The sequence below is a fragment of the Macrotis lagotis genome, chromosome 7 (genome assembly GCF_037893015.1).
Source record: "Macrotis lagotis isolate mMagLag1 chromosome 7, bilby.v1.9.chrom.fasta, whole genome shotgun sequence".
Taxonomy (NCBI): domain Eukaryota; kingdom Metazoa; phylum Chordata; class Mammalia; order Peramelemorphia; family Peramelidae; genus Macrotis; species Macrotis lagotis.
Window position 1 is genome coordinate 38,614,836 of NC_133664.1, and position 22,657 is coordinate 38,637,492.

Here is a 22,657-nt window from a genome sequence, read left to right on the forward strand (position 1 = left end):
CAGGAGGACCTCAGTTCAAATCTGACCTCAGACACTTAATAATTACCTAGCTGTGTGGCCTTGGGCAAGTCACTTAACCCCACTGCCTTGCAAAAAAATAAAAACCCTTGATTTCACAGCTGCATTCTACTGGTAACAAGGAAGGGTCTCCCTGATTGCAGCATGGGTTTCTTGGGGAACCTGAAAAATGTACCTTCTTCAACTGTAAAATGAATAGGAAGATACTGTCCTCCCATTTCACTAAGTAAACTGAGGCCTGTGGCTTAACTTCCTTCTTCTCTCCCTCTCATTTCAGAACCCCCTACAGGCTCTCCCCTGCTTGGGGCCCCTTCTCTTAAGCTCAGTTTCCCCTCTTATTCCAAGTCTCTCAGGTCTCTTTGGAGAGCTTGGCCTAGCTCTAATCCCTCGGTTCACAAACAAAGCCAGCTCAATCCCCTACCGTCTCAAGCTCTCATTCTAGGAATCTTCTCCAAATGGACAAGCAAACCTAGAAGGGAGCTAGGCCATCATTTCCCCCCTTTAATCACTTCTCAGCTCCCCTCTCAATACTTCACTGAAACCAATCCCTCCAAAATTACCAAAGATTTTGCTCCTTCATGCTCAAAGATGTTTCTGTCTTTTCTGACCCTTTCTACCACTCCCTTCCTCGAGTTCCCCCTGGCTCTCATCAAAACTGCCTGACCACTTCTCAGTCTCCTTTCCTTAAATCTCATTTTGTTTCTGACCCCCCCACCCCAACACACACACTGTGGAAGTCCCCTTTGGTTGCCTCCTAGACCCTTTCAGTGCTCTATAATCCCTCCCCAATTGATCTGTTCTGCTCCCTTGGTTTATCCATTATCTTTAAACAAAAGTATCCAAATACATAGATCCAGCCCAGACCTGCCTCAGGAATTTCTGTCATGCACTATCTGCAGGCCAGACATCTGCAGCTGGATGTTCAGTAGGTAATTTCATAGAAACAAAATGAGATTTGCCATCTTTTCCTCCAAAGCTCCCTGTTCGAGTTACAGTAATGTCATCCACTCTGGTCATCTCACACTTAATTCTTTCCTCTCCTTTATCCCCTGTATCAATCTGATCCCCCCAACTTGCTCCTGAAGCTCTTACATCACCCCTCACATAGACCACTGAAACAACTTCCTGGTTGATCTTATACCCTCTCTTTCTCTCTCTAGTCCTCCTTGAACAGCTGTCACAATCATCATCTTAAGTCCTAGGTCTGTCTCCCAGTACCTCCAGAATAAAGGGACAAGCTCCTCATCAGGTTCAATCTGAGTCCTCCCTCCCTCATTTCCTATCCTCCTCTCACCAGCACTGCTGCCCTTCCGGCTGTCCTAGGAACTTGGTATTCTACCCTCTGACAGCCCCATGATGTCTCTCATGCCTGACAAGCCCCCTCATCCCCACCACTCTTAGAATCCAACTTCTTTTTGCCTCAGATGCCATCTCTTATTCTTCCTCAACCTCTCCAGGTGCTGAAGATCTTTTCCTAAGAATATCACGTGCTTCCACAATTCTATTTGTGTGCTCATTGTCCAGCAAAATAGTCAAACACTGTCCAAATTCTGATCCGTTATCCCCTGTACTTGACCCAGTGCAAGAGGACCCCCAGCTTGGCAGCTGAGGAACTGAAATGAAATCAATGTCTGGACTTCTTTCTGTGGACACAGGGTTTGCATTTTTGTTCCCCTCCCCCCATTTCTAATCTTAGTTCAAGGATAAATCTATTAGTCCTTGTTTACCTCATAAAGAGGGAAAAAGGATCAGATCTCAAACTAAAATGGAGAAATCCGTACAACAGTTTGAACTTCTTAAAAAGACAAGTGATACATGCAATCCTCAGGATGACAATGCTCTATACTGGTTCTATGATTTTATCAAGTGGACAGTCCCTCCATTGTCCTAAGTCTCAACTCCTCCAAATTCTGATGGAGCAAGTCCTGTCCATGTGCTGCTGTAGATCCTCCAAAAAGGGTCTCCCCATGGCCCCAGGACCTTCCTTGAAATCCGATGAATTGTCATTAGTGTTAAGAACAACTTTCTTGTTACACAATGCATTAAAACAAGGACAAATGACAGAATCAGGAGGGGAAATGATTCATTAAAGATCACAGCAGACAGTAAACTACAAAGCTAGGCCCAAACTCTAGTCCTCTAATTACCAATATGGCCATCTTTCCACTTAATATGCTCCTTTCCATGAACAACATTATTTAGAAAACCTGGTAAAAAGTTAAAATTTTTATGGCCCAAATTCAATAATTAAAAAAATTCAAGTTTTCAAAAAAGAAGTTCTATAAAAAATAACGCAATTTAAATCTTCCTAAAATCTTCCAGTAACTATGCAATGGCTGATTTTTCTAAGATGTGGGATTCACTGGATCTCAACTGCTGCTGTTTCTCTTTCTACCCACTGCCTATTTTCTGACCTTTTGTTTACTTATTAGTAATTCCATGAGTCAAAAGGCTAAAAAAACAAAAGAAAATCTGTTAATAACATGACTTTCTAAAGAAATAATAGGGGAGGCGGAGCCAAGATGGTGACAAGAAAGGATCGTGTCTTAGGCGCTCTCTCATTAAACTTAAAAGCTAAGGACTCTAAATTTTCGAGAGTCAGAACCCACAGAGGGACCCAATGAGGCAGTTCTCCTACGCAAGGTAACCTGGAAAAAAGCAGAAAGGCTCTGCTCCCTGGGGTCGGAGGGGTGGCCCACCAGAGCGAAAGAACTTCAGCCTGCCGGAGGCAGCCCCAGGGTGCTGGGAGCCACCGCTCACAGCAGCGGGGGCAGTTTCCTGAGCTATACCCTGGGGGAGCACTGGGCACAAATTGGGGGAACATTGGGGAACCTCTGTCAGAGCGAGCACGTGAAGCCCAGCCCTCAGGGCACACAGACAGCAGCCAGGGAAGCTCCAGGAAACAAAAGCAGGCAGAGCCAGTAAGAAGTAGCCCCCAGGTCATGAGCCCATTGAACCTTAAGGAGGGGAGTGAAGAGAGACTGCCTAGCTCTGTCCTCTGCCCCTGGAACAGGACTCTGGGGCTCTAACCACCTTCAGATCCTGATCGAAGTCTAGCCCCCCCCCCCCAATAGAACAACAGGGCACCCCCACCTCGGCCCCGTGGCAGAGGGGGGCATATGGTCATTCACAGACCAGGAGGGAGGGCAGAGCCTCACACACTGAGACCCTTGTGGGAGTGTCTCAAAAGTTCAGGAAGTACCCCCAAAACAGGCTAAGGCTGGGAAAATGAGTATGCAGAGAAACAAGAGGAAGACCACTGAGAAATATTTTGCCTGTGAGCCCAAGAAGGATCAAAACACTCAGTCTGAAGATGAGGAAGCACAAGCTCCTGCATCTAAAGACTCCAAGAAAAACAGAAATTGGGCTCAGGCTATGACAGAGCTCAAAAAAGACTTTGAAAATCAAATGAGGGAGTAGGAAGAAAAACTGGGAAAAGAAATGAGATGCAGGAAAAACATGAAAATGAAGTCAGCAGCTTAGTCAAGGAAATCCAAAAAAATGCTGAAGAAAATAGCATGCTAAAAACCAGCTTAGGTCAAATTGATAAAACAGTTCAAAAAGTTATTGAGGAGAAGAATGCTTTAAAAAACAAAATTGGCCAGATGGAAAAAGAGATAAGAAAACTCTCTGAGGAAAACAAACAGACTTAGGAAAAATAATTTAAAAATTACTAGAATACCTGAAAGTCATGATCAGGAAAAAAGCCTTGACAACATTTTCAAAGAATTACTACAGGAAAATTTCCCTGATATTCTAGAAGCAGAAGGCAAAATAGAAATGGAAAGAATCCACCAATCCCCCCGAGAAAGAGATTCCAAAAAACCAACCCCTAGGAATATTATAGCCAAATTCCAGAACTCCCAAGTCAAAGAGAAAATATTACAAGCAGCCAGAAGGACACAGTTCAAATATCGTGGAGCTGCAGTCAGGATCACACAGGACTTAGCAGCAACTACATTGGAAGCTCATAGGGCTTGGAATACAATATACCAGAAGGCAAAAGAGCTTAGAATGCAGTCAAGAATCAACTACCCAGCAAGGCTGAATGTCCTCTTCCAGGGAAAAAGATGGACTTTAAATGAACCAGGGGAATTTCAAATGTTCCTTTTGGAATGGCCAGAGCTGAACAGAAGGTTTGATCTTCAGATACAGGACTCAGGTGAAGCATAGAGATTGGAGGAGATGGGGGGAAATATGAGGGACTTAATGATGAACTGCATGTATTCCTGCATAGAAAAATGACACTGATAATACTCATATGAACCTTCTCAGTTAATAGAGCAGGTAGAGGGAGCTTTTATAGTTGAAGCACAGGAGAAAGCTGAATTTGAAGATAAAATATGGTGTAAAAATGGAGTCAATAGAAAAAAGGGAAATGTAATAGGAGAAAAAAAAAGGAGAGGGGGAATAGGCCAAGATATTTCATATAATAAGATTTTTCTTTATTACAATGAGCTATTGCAATGATATGGAAGGGGGGAGGCAAGGGGGAATGAGGGAATCTTCACTCTCATCAGAGGTGGCTAGGAGAGGAAACAGCATATATACTCAATGGGGTATAGACATCTGGAGTAAGAAGTGGGGGGGCAGGGGATGTGAGTGATGGAGGAGAGGATGGACCATGGGGGGACAGTGGTCAGATATAACACATTTTCTGTTTTACTTCTTGCAAGGGGCTGGGATTGGAAGGCCTGTCCAGGACCATAGGGCCAGGTGGATGCTAGACCTAAGGGGGGGGGGGGGGGGCTCGGGGACTCTTGGCCCCAGGACCAGGGATCTGTCTGCTGCGCCACTCAGCTACCCTACAGCAGAGTCAGAGTGAAAGGAGAGAGAAAATATAGTACATGGTAGTGGAGAAATATGAAAGGAGGGAGGGATCAGCAATGGCAACAGTGGAAAAATATGGAAGTAACTTTTGTGATGGACTCATCATAAAGAATGCGATCCACCCATGACAGAGTTGTTGGTGTTGGAACAAAGACTCAAGCACATTTTTTATTATTATTATTATTTTTTTGGGGGGGAGAGTGCAGAGCAAATGGGGCTGGGTGGCCTGCCTGGGGACTCACAGCAGGGTGATTGGTGGGTGTCTCAGGCTGGATTTGGACCCAGGTGCTCCTGGCTCAAAGGCCAGTGCTCTGTCCACCACTCAGCCACCCCTACTATTATTACTATTTTATTTTACTTTGGGTCTTTTTTTTCTTTTTTTTTTTTTTTTGGTTTTTGCAGGGCAGTGGGGTTCGGGTGGCTAGCATGTCACACAGCTGGGTGATTGTTGGGTGTACGGGCCAGATGTGGGCTTGGGTGCTCATGGCTCTAGGGCTGGTGCTCCGTCCATTGTGCAACCTGGCCATACCTACAATTATTACTATTATTTTTTTATTTTAATTTTTCTCTCCCCCTTTATCACTCAAGCGAGTCTATATATATATATATATATATATATATATATATATATATATATATATGAGGGAGGGGGTATTTCGTTTACTCTTAAACAAGAATATTTTATTAATGTATATAAAAACATTATTTGTACAAAATGAGAATAAATATTAAATAAAAAATTTTAAAAAAAGAATAAAAAGTTCTTAGGAAGTAAGGTCAAAAGGTATGGATTAAATTATGTTTGGAGATTAATTCCAAGTAGTAATTATTCATGTAACTTCCTTCCTCTGTGATGACAGACAAGTAAGTCAAAGACCACAGGAGGCAATGAATAAATATTTATTGACTTTTTGACTCCAATGAAAATAGGATGGAATTCCACTTACCTATACACAGCCAGCACTGGTGGATGTCCACAGCAAATGAGGTAATGAGACCTGACTTCAAATCGTGCTTCAGTGTCCATGCATTACTTGAAGACCTGAGGTCCCAACCAACCAAGGAGCCGTTGACGGTGGCATAGGCCAGAACTAACTGGGCCCCTGAGTTGAAGTGATGCATATCAACAACACACCCATCCTCCCTCTGGTCTAAAAACCTAGAGACACAAAACAACAGGAATTTCTACCAACAGTTTTCATCTGCGGAGAAAGGTGGATGCTTCCTGCTATGGTCAGAAAATGCAAGTTATATCATCACATCATCACTATGTCATCCAATACCTATCCTGAGGGCCTGGTACCTACCTAAAAGCAGCTATTCCATGAAGTTTGCTTATGTTACAATGTTTACTCTATAATATGCTTCAAGATCTTTCAGAAAAGGGTGGAGGATAAATCTCAAACAGAAAAAGCAGTCATTTAAAAAAAAGTAATTACATTAAATGATCCATTTACTTTCCCATCATCTACTTTGGCTATATACCAAGAGTTAGAAGACACATACCACTTGAAGAGTTTTCACTAATAAAAACAATTCTTTTTATTTCACCAAGACTGGACTAATTCTGGGTCTCTGCTTCATTGCCCCTCCAAACCTAAAAACTTTTCCCTTAGGTCTCAGGCATTATTATGTGGTACTGCTTAACCCCCCAGCCCACTCCCATCTTAATATCATTCTATTTAGATCTCTCCTAAGCTGTATTTGTGTTTTATGTCTAAACTCCACTACTAAAATGTGAAACTGTCTCATTTCATCTTTTGAGTCCAACAAGCCTGACAGTGCCCTGAACTTCAACTGTTCTGCTCTACCCAACATCCTTCATCAAACATCTGGACTAATTGTGTTAGGGGGAGGACAAAGGGAGAAAGAAGAAGAGACACTTTAGCAAGCAAATGAATAGAGCATGTCCGAAGGAGAATCAAAATGATGGGAAAATGGGAGAGAATCCAAATGGCTCTGGCTAAAACAAGTGGAGATGGAGGAAAAAAGGCTGAAGGGGAGAGGTTAGCCATGAAGGGTCATAGATGAAAGTTATAAAGAAAGGGCTTCTTTCCATTTAAACTTGCCAATAATTGGATACCCTGGGAGAAAAGACTACTTCAGAACTTCCCTAACTTCTGTTCCTGGTGAAATATGAATGTGATCAAAGTTAACCCTTTTGACTTGTAGAATCTAGTGATACCCATACCAATGAGATCACCAATTGTTCAATATATAAGCAACTTTTGTTAAAGCCAAAGTCTCCTAATCCAAGCTAAGCCAAAGAGGGTGGAAGGAGTGTTACACCAGAGTTACTAAAGAACTCTTCTTAGCAGAAATGTAAAGAGAGAAATATACCTGCTTTGAAGAGGATGTATTTTGGGAGATTTAGGTAACTTAGAAGCCTCAATTCCAAGAAGCTGCACGGCACCATTATCAGAAGCAATGGCCAGGTAATGGGATCCTTGGCAAAACGTGAGTGTCTTGACACGTCCTCCAATACGTGTGTATGTTAGAATTGACCTATAATAACAATTATTATTATAATTACAAATTCATGGATTTCTGGTTAAGAACCTCACCTCAAAAGCCTATCTCAGAAAAAAAACCAAATCCTACTAAATTAAAAACAAGGTAACAAATTTCACTACTTGTCTCTAACTTATACTAAGCTCTTCTTAACTAAATTTGACAGAAGACACCAAGTACCACAGACTTTCTTCATCCTTCTGGCCATCTTCATGACTCCCAGCCAGCACCTTACCCCCTTTAGTCTCCCAGCTTGTGAACACCAAGAGCTGCCACTACTGCTGGAGAGGTGGGTCTACTCCCTAGGTTTCAATCTCCAAACCAAAAAAACATCCGTAGCTACTGCTCCTTGGTTCATATTGTTTCAGGTTTCTTGTGGGCAGAGATTGCAATACTGGTACACAGTAAACAATTTATAAACACTTTTTCCTTTTTTCTATTCATCCTTTCTCCATTCCTTTAATCAACAATCACTGCAAAGTACAAGGTTTCATGCTGGGAATATTAACAAAAATAACAAACATTCTATGGCAACCACATATATACACACACAGACACAAATACACACACAGCAAGCCAGGAACCATGATAATCATTTTATAATTATCATCTCATCTGAGCCTTCCACACCCTGAGAGGCAACTGCTATCATTATCCCCTATACTGTAGATGAGGAAATTGAGGCAGATAGGTGGAGTGACTTGTTCAGGGTCACCTAGCCCATAAGTGATTGAGGCTGGATTTGCAAACAGGCCCAGGTGCGAACCACTGTCCCCACCTAGCTGCCCGTGGTCCACAGAGCACACTAGGATATACTAAGAGCAGAATATCCAGGTGGCTCTGGCATTGTCTCCCTAAGTGATTCACTTTGGACCAATTGTTCACTCCATAGGAGGAGACTGGATGAGCTGCTCATTCTTCCATGAAAAGGGAGGGAACAAGGTCCATCTTACTCTTGTCACCCTCAGAAGAAAAGGCCTCCCTCCCCCATCCCATGGCCCCATTCCCCACCTCCCTCCTACAGGTCACTCCTTCAAGCCTTCCCTTTGTCTAGTTCCTTTCACTTCTTTCCTCAATTAGCGTCTTTACTTTGCCTCCATGAGGAGCACAGGTTGCCCCCCAACTCCACATCTCAGGAGGGACATTTCTTTTTGACTTCTTTTCTGGCCTTTCATTCTTCTTCCACTCCTTAACTGGTTTCCCAAGACTCAGGTTTTCATCCTTTAGTTTTTGCTTCTCCATACTGGCCTTTCATAGAAAACTAATCTGTTCTACAGCTCCAATTGCTCTATTATGGTACTGTCCAAGGCAAAAGAAGTACATAGCCACTATTAGGGAAAGGAGGGAAGGGAGAGGTGGACAGTACAAATCCTTGCTAGAGGTGGAGGTGAGACTCGAGATTAGAAGGAAAACAAGGTCTTAAGTTTCCAACCATTCTGATTACTAATTATAGATTACTTTTACTTTCATTGGTCACTCCCATGTTTAAAAAATAAAAGAATTTCCAATACCTGAAGGTAAAAATCCAAACTCCTTATTCCAGCATTTGATAACTTTCACTAACTAGCAAAAATAACTTTTCTAACCTTTTTCTCCTTTATTCCCCACATGAATAAATATACTTCTCTGGCCACACTGTTGGCTGAATATGCTGCCTCTACTTCTCCACTCCCACCGTTTTCTGTTCCTTCAATACTCCACCTCTCCCTCAAAACCTCACTCCTACCCTTCCCTTTCACCTAATGGCAATAATGATCTCAACCTCCTTCTTCTAACTCTACAACAGTAGTCTGAATTATTCAGTTAGTAAAAAAAAACAACTATGTGTCGATATTTAATTAGAGAAGAGACTTTTTGCCTTATACTCTGCAACTTACCCATTACTACAAAATATTAGGAGATATATTTATCTTAATGAATTATAACAAGTCAAACAAATCAAGAAGTGCTCCAAGAAAGACTGGATCCCACTTGCTGTTTAAGTAGTGATCTCTGGGGTCCCACCTGTCCAGTGCAGCAGTTTCATTCTCTTAGCTTCAGACCATGTAACTAGACATTGGGAGGCACTCTTTCAGATCTGCTTGATGGAGCCCATCTCTTTAGACTTCGGAGTCTAGATGCTGAATGTTCTTTCACAAGTGGCCTTTTCTGAGGTTCTATGATTGCCTTTCACCTTCCCTGGGTCAATTCTGTTTGCACATGATGACTCACAGGCTTTCTCTCCTAGTCAATAGGAAGCTCCCTGAGGGCAGGAGCCATATCCCTAACACTGAGGACAGGGCCTGGTCCAAAGCAGGTACTTGATAAAATGTTCAGAGTTCCTTTAGTTTTCTCAGTCACACTGACCAAACATTCTCTCTTCTGCTCCCATCACAATAAAAGTTTAAATGTAAGCAATTTAAGTTTTTTCAAGCCCTTTCCATACATGACTTCACTTCATTTGATCCTCACAAGAAGCCCATATGGCCCTATTTTACAGATGAAAAACACTGAGGTACAATGATTTACTTGCCTAGTCACAGAGTATATTAAATATCTGAAGAGTTTGAACCAAGAATGACAAAAGTAGGTTACAAAATCACCTCCTAAGGGACAAACTGGACAAAATGTCATTTGGGATTTTTCTATACAGACATAAATGCTCAGGAAGATGGTGTGTGGGGATGGGGGATGAAAATGGGTACACACACACACACACACGCACACACACACACACACACACACACACACACACACAGAGACATTGTCTCTCTCTCTCTCTCTCTCTCTCTCTCTCTCTCTCTCTCTCTCTCATACAAAGGCCCACATCAACCATCAATCATGACATACTCCTTAAGATAGGACAAGAAAGAGAGACATAAATAAAGAGAATTAAATTAGGAAGATCTGAGCTGGAGAATCCCAGAATGGGAAGGAACCTTAGAGATCACCTGATATTTAACATATGAGGAAACTGAAGCAGTCTCTAACAAAAACATGATTTTTAGGTTCAGTCCCTATTTCGCGTTAGGGAGACTTTCTGTACCTTACCTGGTGGTCGTAGTTTTCCCTTCCATTTTCTGACTGTTCCAGATTTTTACTGTGCCATCATTTGAACATGTTGCAAAGAGAGAATGCTCATCAGAGACTCGGATGCGGTTCACTGCAGACTTGTGCTCATGAAGGTGTGCGACCAGCAGGCCTTTGGGACGCCACCCTAAGGAAATGGATATGAGATTTATGTGCATTACAACTGTGAGTTTAGAGAGACATCTCTAATCTGCTGTATTGCACTTAATAAGTTTTTTTTTCATTCATTCATTCATTTAGGATGTATAAAAAATATTCACAATGGAAGGCCTAACCGCCAGTCTGTGATACAGGCTTGGAGATCCTAGGGTTCAGGCTGGATTCCAGGAAGATATCAGAGTTATCAAAATAGAAATGACAGGGGTGCCTCTCATCATTAGGTTTAACATACTTATTATCATTGGTCAAATCAATCAATCAACAAGATTTTATTCAAAAGAAAAGCAAAACTCTTCCTGCCCTCTAAGACTTTTCCTTTTAAAAGGGGAGGCAACAATGTACATACATAACTAGATAAAATGTAATCTTAAAGAAAGCTTTATCATTGAAGGGAAACAAGAAATGGCAACCTCAGAGGATGGAGCTTAGGAGGAATACTGAAAAAAAAACCCGGTGACTCTATGTGACCAATATGAAGAATCCATCCAGATCTTAGGGAAAGCCAATATAGAGACCTAGGCCAGTCAACAGACCATCCCATCTAAGGAACAGCACATAGATCCATGTGCACAGACTGTAGAGGACATAGAGACAAGTGATGCACAAGAAGATGGAAAATATAGAAAGAGACCCCTCTTAAAAACTTTAAATGGAAACTAAGGGAGTGCCCATCAATTGCAGAAAGGCTAAGCAAATTACAGTATACAATGAAATGAAAATGATTGTGTCATAAGAAGTGATAAAAGTGATGATTTCAGAGAAAACTGAGAAGACCTGTATGAAACTGGTGCAGAGAGGAGGGAGGATAATCAGAACAATATATAAAATAACAACTCTGTAAAGTTAACTCAGAAAGACTTAAGAACTGTAACCGATGTAACTACCAACCATGATTTTGGAACATTAATAATCAAACAAGCTCCTCATTGCCTAACAGAGCAGTGATAGCCTCAAGAAGCAAAACTAGGCACAAATTTTTAGATATGGCTCAATGCAGGAACTTGTTTTTTAAATGCCAATCAGAGAATTTTATCTTTGACTCTGGAGGTACAAAGAAGTCACTGGAACTTACTAATAGGGGTTGGTTACATGAATAGACCTGCACTTCAGCAGCTATCCTGTGGAGAATAAACTAGGATAGGAAAAGACTAAGGCAGGAGGCCAATTAAAAGACTGCTGCCAACGTCCAGGCCAGTCTTCAGAGGCCTGGACCAGGATTGTGGCCATGAGAGCAAAGAGAAAGGGACACAGATGGGATTTGATAATGAAAAAGAAATGACAGGGCGCGGGTGCTGATAAGATATATGAAGTGAACAAGGGGAAAAAGTTGAGGATCTCTCTTCAGGATGAGAAATTAATTGTTTTGGACTTGCTGAGTTTCCTCTGTGGAGACACAGTCTGGCTATCATCCCTGCAGATGTTACATCCAGTCCTACTTCTTCAGTAGACATAGCCACTGAAGATCCAAAAACAAAAGCTTTAGTCACAAAAGTCCTTGGAACAGATATAGCTTGACCAATGAAAATGGAATTAAAAACACACTAACAGCTGCATCCTCAGCACCACTTAGCCTTTCCATCTGATTGACAGCATAAATGTCTACCATCTCAAGAATGCAAGTTCCTTGAAAGTAAGAGCAGTCTTGCTTTTCTATTTGCACCAGCACTTGGTCTGCTGTATTGCACTTAATAAGTTTTTTTTCATTCATTCATTCATTTAGGATGTATAAAAAATATTCACAATGGAAGGCCTAACTGCCAGTCTGTGATACAGGCTTGGAGATCCTGAGGTTCAGGCTGGATATGAAGATCTGAGAGTCATCAAAATAGAAATGACAGGGGCGGCTAGGTGGTGCAGTGGATAGAGCACCGGCCCTGGAATCAGGAGGACCTGGGTTCAAATCTGGTCTCAGACACTTAAAAATTACCTAGCTGTGTGGCCTTGGGCAAGCCACTTAACCCCATGGCCTTGCAAAAAATAAAAAAATAATAAAAATAAAAAAATAAAGAAATGACATCAATTCTATCAATGGAAGTTGATGAAGTCCCCAAAGGAGAGCAAAGATCAACAAGTGTCTGGAACAGAGCCTTAGGGGACACCAACAGAGTTAGTGAGTGTAACACAGATAAAAGATTAACAAGGCAGACTAGGGAATGGTTGGGTGAGGAAGAAGAAAAACATAAGGGAGCAGTGCCACCAAAACCCAGAAGGGAGAAGGTGATCAAAAGTGCCAAAGATGCAGAGATCAAGAAGGATAGAATTGAGAACAGCAAATGAGATTTGAGGCTAAGTCACTGGTGACTTTGAAAGAAATAAATTCTGATGAGAGATAAGGCTGAAGTCAGATTGCAGACATTTTAGAAAGATGAGCAGAGGAAGTAGAAGTGGAAGAACTGGTTCTGGACAACTTTTTCAAGCAAAGAAGGGAGTTCTAAGAGAAAGGCAGAGGAATGGTAGAATCTAGTGATTTTTTTTTTTAAAGGACTGAAGGGACTTGGCTATGATTACAGGTCTTAGGGAAGGAATTAATAAATAGGGAGAGCCTGAAGTTTAGAGATAACAGAGGGAACAAGATGCTAGAGAAAACAGGAGGAGACAGGCCCAAGGGTTTATGTAAGGAAGCTGGTCTTGCAAAGAGAAGGACCATCTCTGATGAAGAGATGGTTCTAAAGGAGGAGATAGTGGCAAAGATTATCAGGGGGATGTGAGACAAGAAAAACCTTCCAGTGAACAGACAATATTTTTTGAGCAGTTCAAGAGAGACGGTGCCATGAAAGGTTTAAGAAGAAGAGAAAATGTTTGGAATAGTTGCTTTGGGGAGTAAGAAAGGCAATCAATTAAGGGGGAAGCAAGATCCTCTTGTTGCAGTAAGGGCTCAATTAAAATTAGCTCACAAATGTGAGTGGACCCAGGGAGCAGTTTCATTATTTCTTGCAGCCACATTTGGCCCCATATGAGCATGAACAAAGGTGAGTGTTAGGCATACTCTAAGTTTGGGATTTGGCAGGGCTTAAGCAATACAAGCAGGACAAAGAAAGAAGGGACATTAGAGGAGAAGGCACAGTGCAGAGCTGAGACTCAAAAAGGAATAGAGTATGGTCAGGGAAGGGTGCTAGCCTGGGAAAACTCTGAAGAGGAAAGGGATCAGAGGTCACAATGAGAATGAGGACAAGGTGTAAGAGTAGTTAGACATAGGAAAAGATGGAAGGATAAAAGAATTGTAGAGTTTTCGAATGTTGAAGCAGAAGCAGAAGACTTGCAGTTGATGGAAAGATCAAAGGTATGAAAATTTCTGGGGTGGCGTAATAGATAAAGCACCAGCCTTGGAGTCAGGAGTACCTGGGTTCAAATCCGGTCTCAGACACTTAATAATTACCTAGCTGTGTGGCCTTGGGCAAGCCACTTAACCCCATTTGCCTTGCAAAAACATAAAAAGAAAAAAATTCCTTGTGTGCAGTTGAAGGTGAATAAAGAAGTTGACAGAGGAAGACCATCATCATCTTTATCTATTTGTCTGTTTATTATCATCATTTTTATCTCTTATTAATCTCATTAATGAGCATTCTCTTTATTTATCTACTTAGTCATTTACTCCTATTGCTGTTACTCTTAGTTGAGCTCCCTAACTGGAAAATGAGCAGATTTGAGGGAATAAAGGACAAGATGAGGAAGAATGTGGAGTTGTAGTGAGTTGGACTCACTGAGAAGGCTACAGGTAATGGCCCCTAAGATCTTAGTGGATGTCAGTGGATACCCATGATTACAAAACAAATGACTCTCAGGAAGGCCCATGACGTCTTTCACCTTCTGTGGCAGCAAGATGGCATAGTGGGGAGAGTCGTTCTAGAACCTACCATAGGTACAAGATGTAACATGACAAGGAATTTCTTTCAAGTTCTTCGTGATCTCTAAAGCCAGAATCGATCTACTGAAATGCAGGATCATTGAATTATGATAGGAGGTTGAGCACCTAGTGGTGCCACAGGGCCTGAAGTCAGTAAGACTCCTTTCTGAATCAAATCTGGCTTTAGTCACTTCCTAGCTCTAGGACCTTGGGCAAGGCACTTTTCCTCATCTGCCTCAGTTTCCTCATCTGTAAAATCAGCTGGAGAAGGAAATGACAAACCACTCCACTATCTCTGCCAAGAAAGCCCCAAATGAGATCATAAAGAATCAGATACAACTCAAAAACAACCTAATAGTTATCTATCTTTGTATGCTCAAGAGCCTAGCCAAGCAAGCTTTTGCAAGAAATGTGACAATGTTTTGCTGAATGAAAGATTAGGATACTCTAGAAGTAAGTAAGATGCTTTCCAAAAAAAACTCAGAGTACAGTGAAATTTTTGCCTTTTCTCAAGACAACAGAACACTTGTACCTGCTGACTAGTAGAGGGGAAATAGTTTCAGGCTTCTTTGTAGAAACTAGTGAATTTGCTTCCTCAAAGTGATGCTATCTTGGTAGAGATGGCATTAAGGAATCTATATGAAACAGGCTACAAAAATAGAGCCATGATGAAGATCTGAGTGCAATGGGAGCCAACTTTGGGGGCTAATTACATCATAAAGATGACATTTTTAGAGCATTTAAAAAAACAACAAACCAAGAGAAAAATAGGGATTTCTGCCAACACTGGCTAACTATGAGAAACAGGGTTATAACCAAGTCAAGAATAAACCAATCCCCTCCACCCCCAGGAGTTCTTGGCTTATAATTTGAAAACGAGGAGCAGGATTTGCTCTGCATGCAGAATGTGCTAGGTTTAAATAAGCAATCAGAATCTCCAAGTGAAGACAATCTGCAGTATACATTGAACAAGCCCCTCAAGCAAGAAAAAACAACTTAATATTTCCATGGAAGCACTCAAAGAAGTAAATTATAAAAGCAAGCTGCAGTGGCATACTTCTTGAACCTCAAAATTGGACAGATTTGCTTGCTGAATAAATGAAATCCTTAAGTCTGGCTAAGTATAAAAGGACCTTCATCAAGAGAGACCATTAAATAATGAATTGACTATTAGTTCAAAATGAGTTATGTCTGATTCTAAAGTAAGGGATCACAAAATTGACATTACAAACATCAGCCTAAATTCAGAGAGATGATTATCATTCCTGAACCACCAGGACACACCAGTCTGCAATTTCAGAATCTGGAAGTAGTGCTGACCATAGAAGTCTGAAGCTCCACCTCTTTCCTAATGGCATACTCAAGGATCCACAAATGGTCACATCCCCTTATATATCCAGGTAAATACAGATTTATGCAATCTATTCTCAGGGTTATTTTCAGGTTAAAAACATATTCCAAGGGGTGGCTAGGTGGCACAGTGGACAGAGCACCGGCCCTGGAGTCAGGAGTACCTGAGTTCAAATTTGACCTCAGACACTTAGTAATTACCTAGCTGTGTGGCCTTGGGCAAAAAGCTAAGAAAAAAAAAATTCCAAAAAAATCTAAAAGCAGTATCTGATCATACTTGTAGAGCCCAAAATACCAATTTCCCAAGTTAAAATTCAGAACTCATCTATAATATCAGTATGTTTGGCACTTTTTTTTATGTTTTTGCAAGGCAATGGGGTTGAATGGCTTGCCCAAGGCCACACAGCTAGGTAATTACTAAGTGTCTGAGGCCAGATTTGGACTCAGGTACTCCTGACTCCAGGGCCGGTGCTCTGTCCACTGCGCCACCCAGCCACCCCTATTTGGCACTTCTAAAAACAATTTCCCCTGTAAAGAATGAAGGTCACCTTCACCAAGCTGGGAAGATCCCCCAGGGCAGAAAACAGTGGAGATCAGACCATTTTACCTGGCGGCGGTGGTTTGCTCTCCCACTCTGCATTCTCCATCATCTGCTTGGCTATCCTTTCTGCATGACATTGCTCTCGTTTCTGCTGGACCAGTTGCTGAAGTTCTGTCTTACAGGTCGTGACCCGGATTTGGTAGGTGGAAGGTAAAACAGTGCTGCTTAACACCTGTCCAGTAGGCTTCCTAGTTTGGATGGCTGATGCTTCAGGAGCCTGGGAATCATGCACAAAACAACATTTGGGTTATGCATGACTGAGATACTGAAAAGGTCTATAAACTTTCATGTAGAAGGTTCTAGAAATAAATTATTCATGCTTCAGAATCTACATGATATCAGAGAAAGTAAGACAAGACCTCAACAACAGACCCCTCCGCACTCCCAGTATATTTATGAAAAAGGCTGTGCAACATGGGCAGGAATGGATGGTAAGGTTGCAATTTGCATCCTTGAAACAAACATCCAAATCAAAGTGAATTCGTAAGGGACAAACAACAAATGAAACCAGTTCTATACATGTTAATTTGGAGGGGAAAGACCTGTGTTGTCATTAGGACAAGAAATTCTCAATTAAGCTTATCTGTTACTAGGATTTTAAGAATTATTACTATGCAGATGATGTCCAAATCTAAATCTCCACCCTAATCTCTCTCCTAAATTCCAATCATACGCTAGTTTTTTTAAATTCATTTTTATTTTGTTTTATATCACCTAACTTTCCCTGTATTCCTTTCCCCAATTCCTCTCAAATAACCATCCCTCAAAACAAAGGTGGTTAGTTTTTTTTGGGGGGGGGTGTTGCAAGGCAATGGGGTTAAGTGATTTGCTCAAGTCACATAGCTAGGTAATTATTAAACATCTGAGGTCGGATTTGAACAGGTCTGCCTGTCTTCAGGCCAGTGCTCTATCCACTGAGCCACCTAGCTGTCTCCAGGTTGTTGTTTTTTTTAAGGTTTTTGCAAGGCAAATGGGGTTAAATGGCTTGCCCAAGGCCACACAGCTAGGTCATTATTAAGTGTCTGAGGCTGGATTTGAACTCAGGTACTCCTAACTCCAGGGCCAGTGCTCTATCCACTGTGCCACCTAGCCGCCCCAAGGTTGTTGTTTTTTAAAGGGAAAAAAAAGAGGAAAAAAAATTCAGCAAAGTTATCAACATAATGAGAAAAATCTGTCATTGCAAGCAATGTTCAACATCCATGAATTTCAATCTCTGCAAAAGAGTGGAACAGAAGATATCTTCCCATATCAAGACTAATCTTGTGCATTATTAAGCACAATTATTAATTAAAATTATTAATTTAAAACATTCAATTTCCCTTTTGTGGTCACTGTTCTTTGTCTATTGATTTCCTGGTTCTGCTCATTTCTCTTTGCATCAGTTCACAGGAAGTTTGTCATGCACACTTCACTACCCTACTAGATGTCTCTTTCTGGGTGTGCTGCTGGCAGGAGAAACCCAACATATTCAAAACAGAAATCATTACTCCTACCCTGCTCCACCTGCTCTTTTTCCCAACATGCCTGTCTCAGGGAAGGGCATCACTAACCTCCTGGGGAGTCAATGAAACAAGCACTAAAGCAACATCTGCTACAAGTTGGGCACTATGCTAATAAACATTACAAAGATTATCTCATTTGAGCCCCATGACAACCCAATGAAGGAGGGCTCTCACCCTCAGGTGAGGACCCTGAGACAAAGAGAGGTTCAGTAATATCCAGAAAGTGTCTAAGGCAGGATTTAAACTCAAGTCTTCGTGACTATCTATTTCCGTATGAACCAGTCACTCGGTTCCAAATCTCAGTGATGACTTCTTCACTGACATAATAAAACAATCTCACAGTTGTGGTGATTCTACTCACACAGCCTTTCTTGTATCCACCTCTTTCCGCTCAAAGAGGCACCTCATAATGGCAGCCTACCTGGTCCCTCTGATCTGCCCTCGACAAAACTAAAAGCAGAATCTTTACAGGGAGCAGATCTGTTGATTTTATTGTATTGCTCAAAAACATTCTGTGGTTCCCAATTACCTACAAACTCCTTAATCTGGATCCTCTAAGTCAATATATAATCAGAAGTCATGACATTCCAAGAAGTTCCAGTAGAGTCTAATTTTGACTTATTAGACAAAAAAAGGGTAGAAGAACACATAAATGTTTTCACAGTACCTGTGGAGAGGATGACAAGGTTATCCCGAGGCCAGCTGAAGACTCGGAACGAAGAGGTTTGCCCGTCTGAGTGGTTTCCTGATCACTTGATGGCCCATGCCCTTTAGGAAGGGCCTGGGGGATGTGAGCTGGTTCCAGTGACCCAAACATACTCTTCCATTCCTCATTGACATTTGAATCCTGTTTCACATGTTTTCTAGCTATAGAAATACATCCAGAGACTCTTACAGAATATAGGTATGTATAGATTTTTAAAAGCATACAAGCTCTGAAATCATTCAGGTGGTGATACAACAACATGCTAAGTAGTCAAGTTATTAAACAATAATACTGTTTTCTGTATCTTCTCTAGAATCTCAAAATTACTTGGAAGTTGACTCATTATCTCTCAACTGATCCCCAAGGAGGCCAAGACAGATGGGAACAGTTGTGAGCAATGGCCCTGGTGACTTCCAAGAGCTCAGGGGCCAATTAGAATCAGACCTGAAACGAGGCCAAGGAATAGGGAAGACAGGATGCTTGTCTAGTCAGCAGAAACCACTGGCTTCTTCCTTCCCTCTCTCTTCATCCATCCCTAAGCTAGGTGGACCTCAAGAACTGGATCAGAATAGACAGCAGTTGCCATTTTCAAAAACGCATGTTCTCTTTAATGTCTTATTTAACTTCTAAATAATTGGGCCAGGGTCCTAGCATCCCTTATCAGGAAATCAAACTAGTAAGAGGGGTGAAATCTATCCCCATACATATGCCTTCTGACAGCAGATGGAAATCAAAGTCTTTTTAAATAATGAGCAATATTGTGTAGTGAAAAAAGTACTAAAATGGGAAGGAGGAGACCAAGGTCTGCAATATGGTTCAGGGAAGTCAGGAGTCAAGTGGCTAAATGTCTATGTAATTTTCAACAAAATGAAGAAGTGATTCTTGGAGCCACTGCTTCAAAAGAGTGTGGCAAGAAAAGACTGCAAATTTTATAGCATTTTGTAAATGGGACTTCCTATGTTCAGACCCCTGGAGCTAGGGTCCATCAGGGTGAGCACTCCCCACCCAATTTCAGACACCAGGGTGACATATTCAGGAGGATGTAGCAAAAGCAAGGTTATAACCCAGGTCTTCCTGACTCCAAACATGCTGCTCCTTCCACTCCATCATGTGGGGGGAAAAAATGGGGCTGGATCTGGGCTCAGCAGTAAGTCCTGGGCCCCAATCCAGGGGATTGTCCTTGGTGTCACCCTGGAGAAGTTGCCTCTCTGGGCAGCAATGGTCTCTTATTTAAAACAGGAGGGCTGGACTGGACCAGGGGTCAAACTCAAACAGAAAGGGACACCTGAGTCCACACACTGATATAGAATAACCCACCAGCATTCTCAGTGCAGCTAAGTCCTGAATCTACAGCTACCACACAACCTTCAAAAGCTGGTCCTTGGAGTAAAGTAGAAGGCATTCTTTGACATTAATCGAACATTTGCAGAAAGAGTCAAGAACAAAGACAAGACCAGGTCCGCAGGGTTCAACCTAATCACACAATAAGTTTTTCTATCCCCTGAGCTCAGTAATGTCCAAGGAGTAGAAGGTCCCTTTGTTTCTTGCCTTTTTCTTCTATTTCTAGAGATAGACAAGAATACCAGAAGAAGAACACCCACGGAGCAGAGACAGGAGTCCAAGCTCTATTTATGGCTAACTGCAGAGACTTCAAGCAAGGCCACTGCATCTCAGGGCCTGGGCCAGCACTGCGCTGGGGTGGGCATGGCTACAAATAACTGTGGTGGGTGAAAGTGAATGCACTTTGTTAACTGAGAAATCCTCGGCAAATGGAAGGCGTGCTTCTAAAGCAAAGGAACATTTCACACTAATGTATTTAAAACTTCCTGTTTTCTTTGGTACTCAACTTCTCACTAAACTCCAGAGATTGGTCTACCAAATGTGCTGCAACTTCAAGGTTCCATCTTCCAGCTCCACAAAGGCTCCCACCTCATGCCTGGATAGAATTCTCCCCTCATCTTGGTCACTTAATATTCTTAGCTTACACTAAGGGTTCACTGCAGGGGATCCTCCAGTGCATCCCCTTCTCCAATCTCTCAAGGGGCTGGGCAGCTGCTATCTCCCCACTCATACTACCAGTTGGATAAATCATGGATAGATTTTAGGGAGAAAGATATAGACAAGCTACACACACACACACACACACACATTTTAGATACTTATAAGTAGATAGATACATTTACTGAATTTGAAGACAAAGCTGAAATTTTTGCCTCCCTTTCCACTATTTATTTCCAATACCATCAAATCTTTTAAAAATATAACATTATTTCCTCAGTAATGTCATATAGCAACAAGTTACAAAATGACACAATTTCTGAAATGTCAAAACTATAGGCAATCCAAAGGCTACAGAGAAATGCATTTCTGAGTATGCATGAGACCTTAAAAGACACAGTAGGTCACTCATTTTTATGTGAGACTTTGAACAAGAATCCCAAACGAAGAGAAGGTATGGATGAGCTATGATCTGTGCCAGCAGAGAGAATACCCAAACTAATAAAATCACAGATGCATGTAAGTACTGGCCTGAAGCATGAATTCCAAGCCCACAGTCCATACTATGAAGTAAGGAAGCAAATAATCAAATTATTTCACTTTCTGTGAACATTAAATTTTTGACGAATTCATATGTGAATGTGTGGCTTTTTTTTTATTAGTACTAATTTGCTGAAACCAGTTGTGTTAAAGTGCCCGTGACAAAAATGTACTGGGCAAATAAAAAATAAAAAAAAGAAGAGGCACTAACCTCGTTTGTCCTCGGGCTCCTGTCGGGTTTTAACTAGATCAACTTGCCTCCCAGTTATGCCAAGGGCAGCCAAATCAATGACTCCTTTCTGGCTGCTATCATGCAGATGACTCTGGTCCACTATATTGGCCTTAGCTTTGTTGGATTTCATCATGAAGTCCTTCAGGGCTAAAAGCTTGTCTTCTTCCTCCTCAGTCATTCCCTACAATAATAAACAAATACTGATCTTAGTTGTTTTCATAAGAACCACTATATAGAGAGGTACACCATCCCCCAACCACGAGACAAATCTCATTTGGCTGAGAACATCATTAAGATACCAAAATGACCCATTGAGCCTTTTTTTCAAATTGTTCTGAGGAAAAAGAGCAAGAGTAAGCTAAGGACAGAAGCAAATTAGCTCATGGTTCTGCTTTACTGACTTGAGAAAAACAGTTTCAAACAACGTAACTTACAGTCTGTCTATAAACAAGTCATTTTGCTTGCTAAGTGAACAATAAAATCATGAAAAGTCAAATTCAACTCAACCAATTTGAAGTGCCAGTATAAATGAGATATGGTGATAGAATCTAGAAGATAAATAAGTCAACAGATGAAATGATCACCACTTGGGAGTTGAAAGAAACGTTGCTCCCAAACACACACACACATACATGGTAGAACAAAAGCAAGCTCTATTTAGTGGACCTCTGATTCAATGGGCAGCAATAAATCACAAAGCTGAACAAAAAAAATCAATCAATGCTTCAGTGCTCTAGAGATGGGCGTGTGGCCACATATTTTCCTCCTTACAGTGCTGGTTTCATTTATTCTCAAAACCATTGATCTGTAGCTTCTAATTTGCCAAAATAGGGCACCGTTCCTTTGTAAAGGAATGAAAACATTTTGGTCTCCATATTCTCATGAAATTTGTAATGTTAATGTTATAACATTAAAAATTAATGTTTACAGTACTAATTTTATAGCATAAATATAATTTTATAATAAAACTTTATTTTTTAATTCTCATGAAAAATAAAAATCACAAAGAATGCCTCTGAAATGGTCAATGACATCAAAGGATTAAACAGTTTTAAAACTACTAATGTGAATCAAATGGCCACAGAGCTCACATACTAAACCCAGAGGACCTTTGGAATGAATAACTGTCTACTGTTAACCTAGGACACTTGTTTTATATAAACAACAATATGCTTCTGGCTTTGACTCCTAAAGTATATTGAACTCATGTTTAAAGTGGACACTTTTATAGCTTCAAGAAATCCTTTTCTTTCTGCACATTCTATGTTTAGATGGAAAGCAGGAGACTCTTATTCAC

General features: G+C 41.2%; 1 protein-coding gene across 1 annotated transcript in view; it reads right to left on the minus strand.

Annotated features, from left to right (window-relative positions):
* The window catches only part of PIK3R4 (phosphoinositide-3-kinase regulatory subunit 4), a 67,321-nt gene that overhangs the window by 8,959 nt on the left and 35,705 nt on the right, over positions 1 to 22,657 (minus strand). Inside the window, exons 10-15 of the mRNA XM_074195791.1 lie at positions 21,340 to 21,541; positions 18,552 to 18,751; positions 16,389 to 16,599; positions 10,390 to 10,555; positions 7,189 to 7,353; positions 5,796 to 6,007 (exon numbers count right to left, since the gene is read on the minus strand). Of these exons, the coding sequence (XP_074051892.1) occupies positions 5,796 to 6,007; positions 7,189 to 7,353; positions 10,390 to 10,555; positions 16,389 to 16,599; positions 18,552 to 18,751; positions 21,340 to 21,541 (1,156 nt within the window). The remainder of the gene's footprint in view (positions 1 to 5,795; positions 6,008 to 7,188; positions 7,354 to 10,389; positions 10,556 to 16,388; positions 16,600 to 18,551; positions 18,752 to 21,339; positions 21,542 to 22,657) is intronic.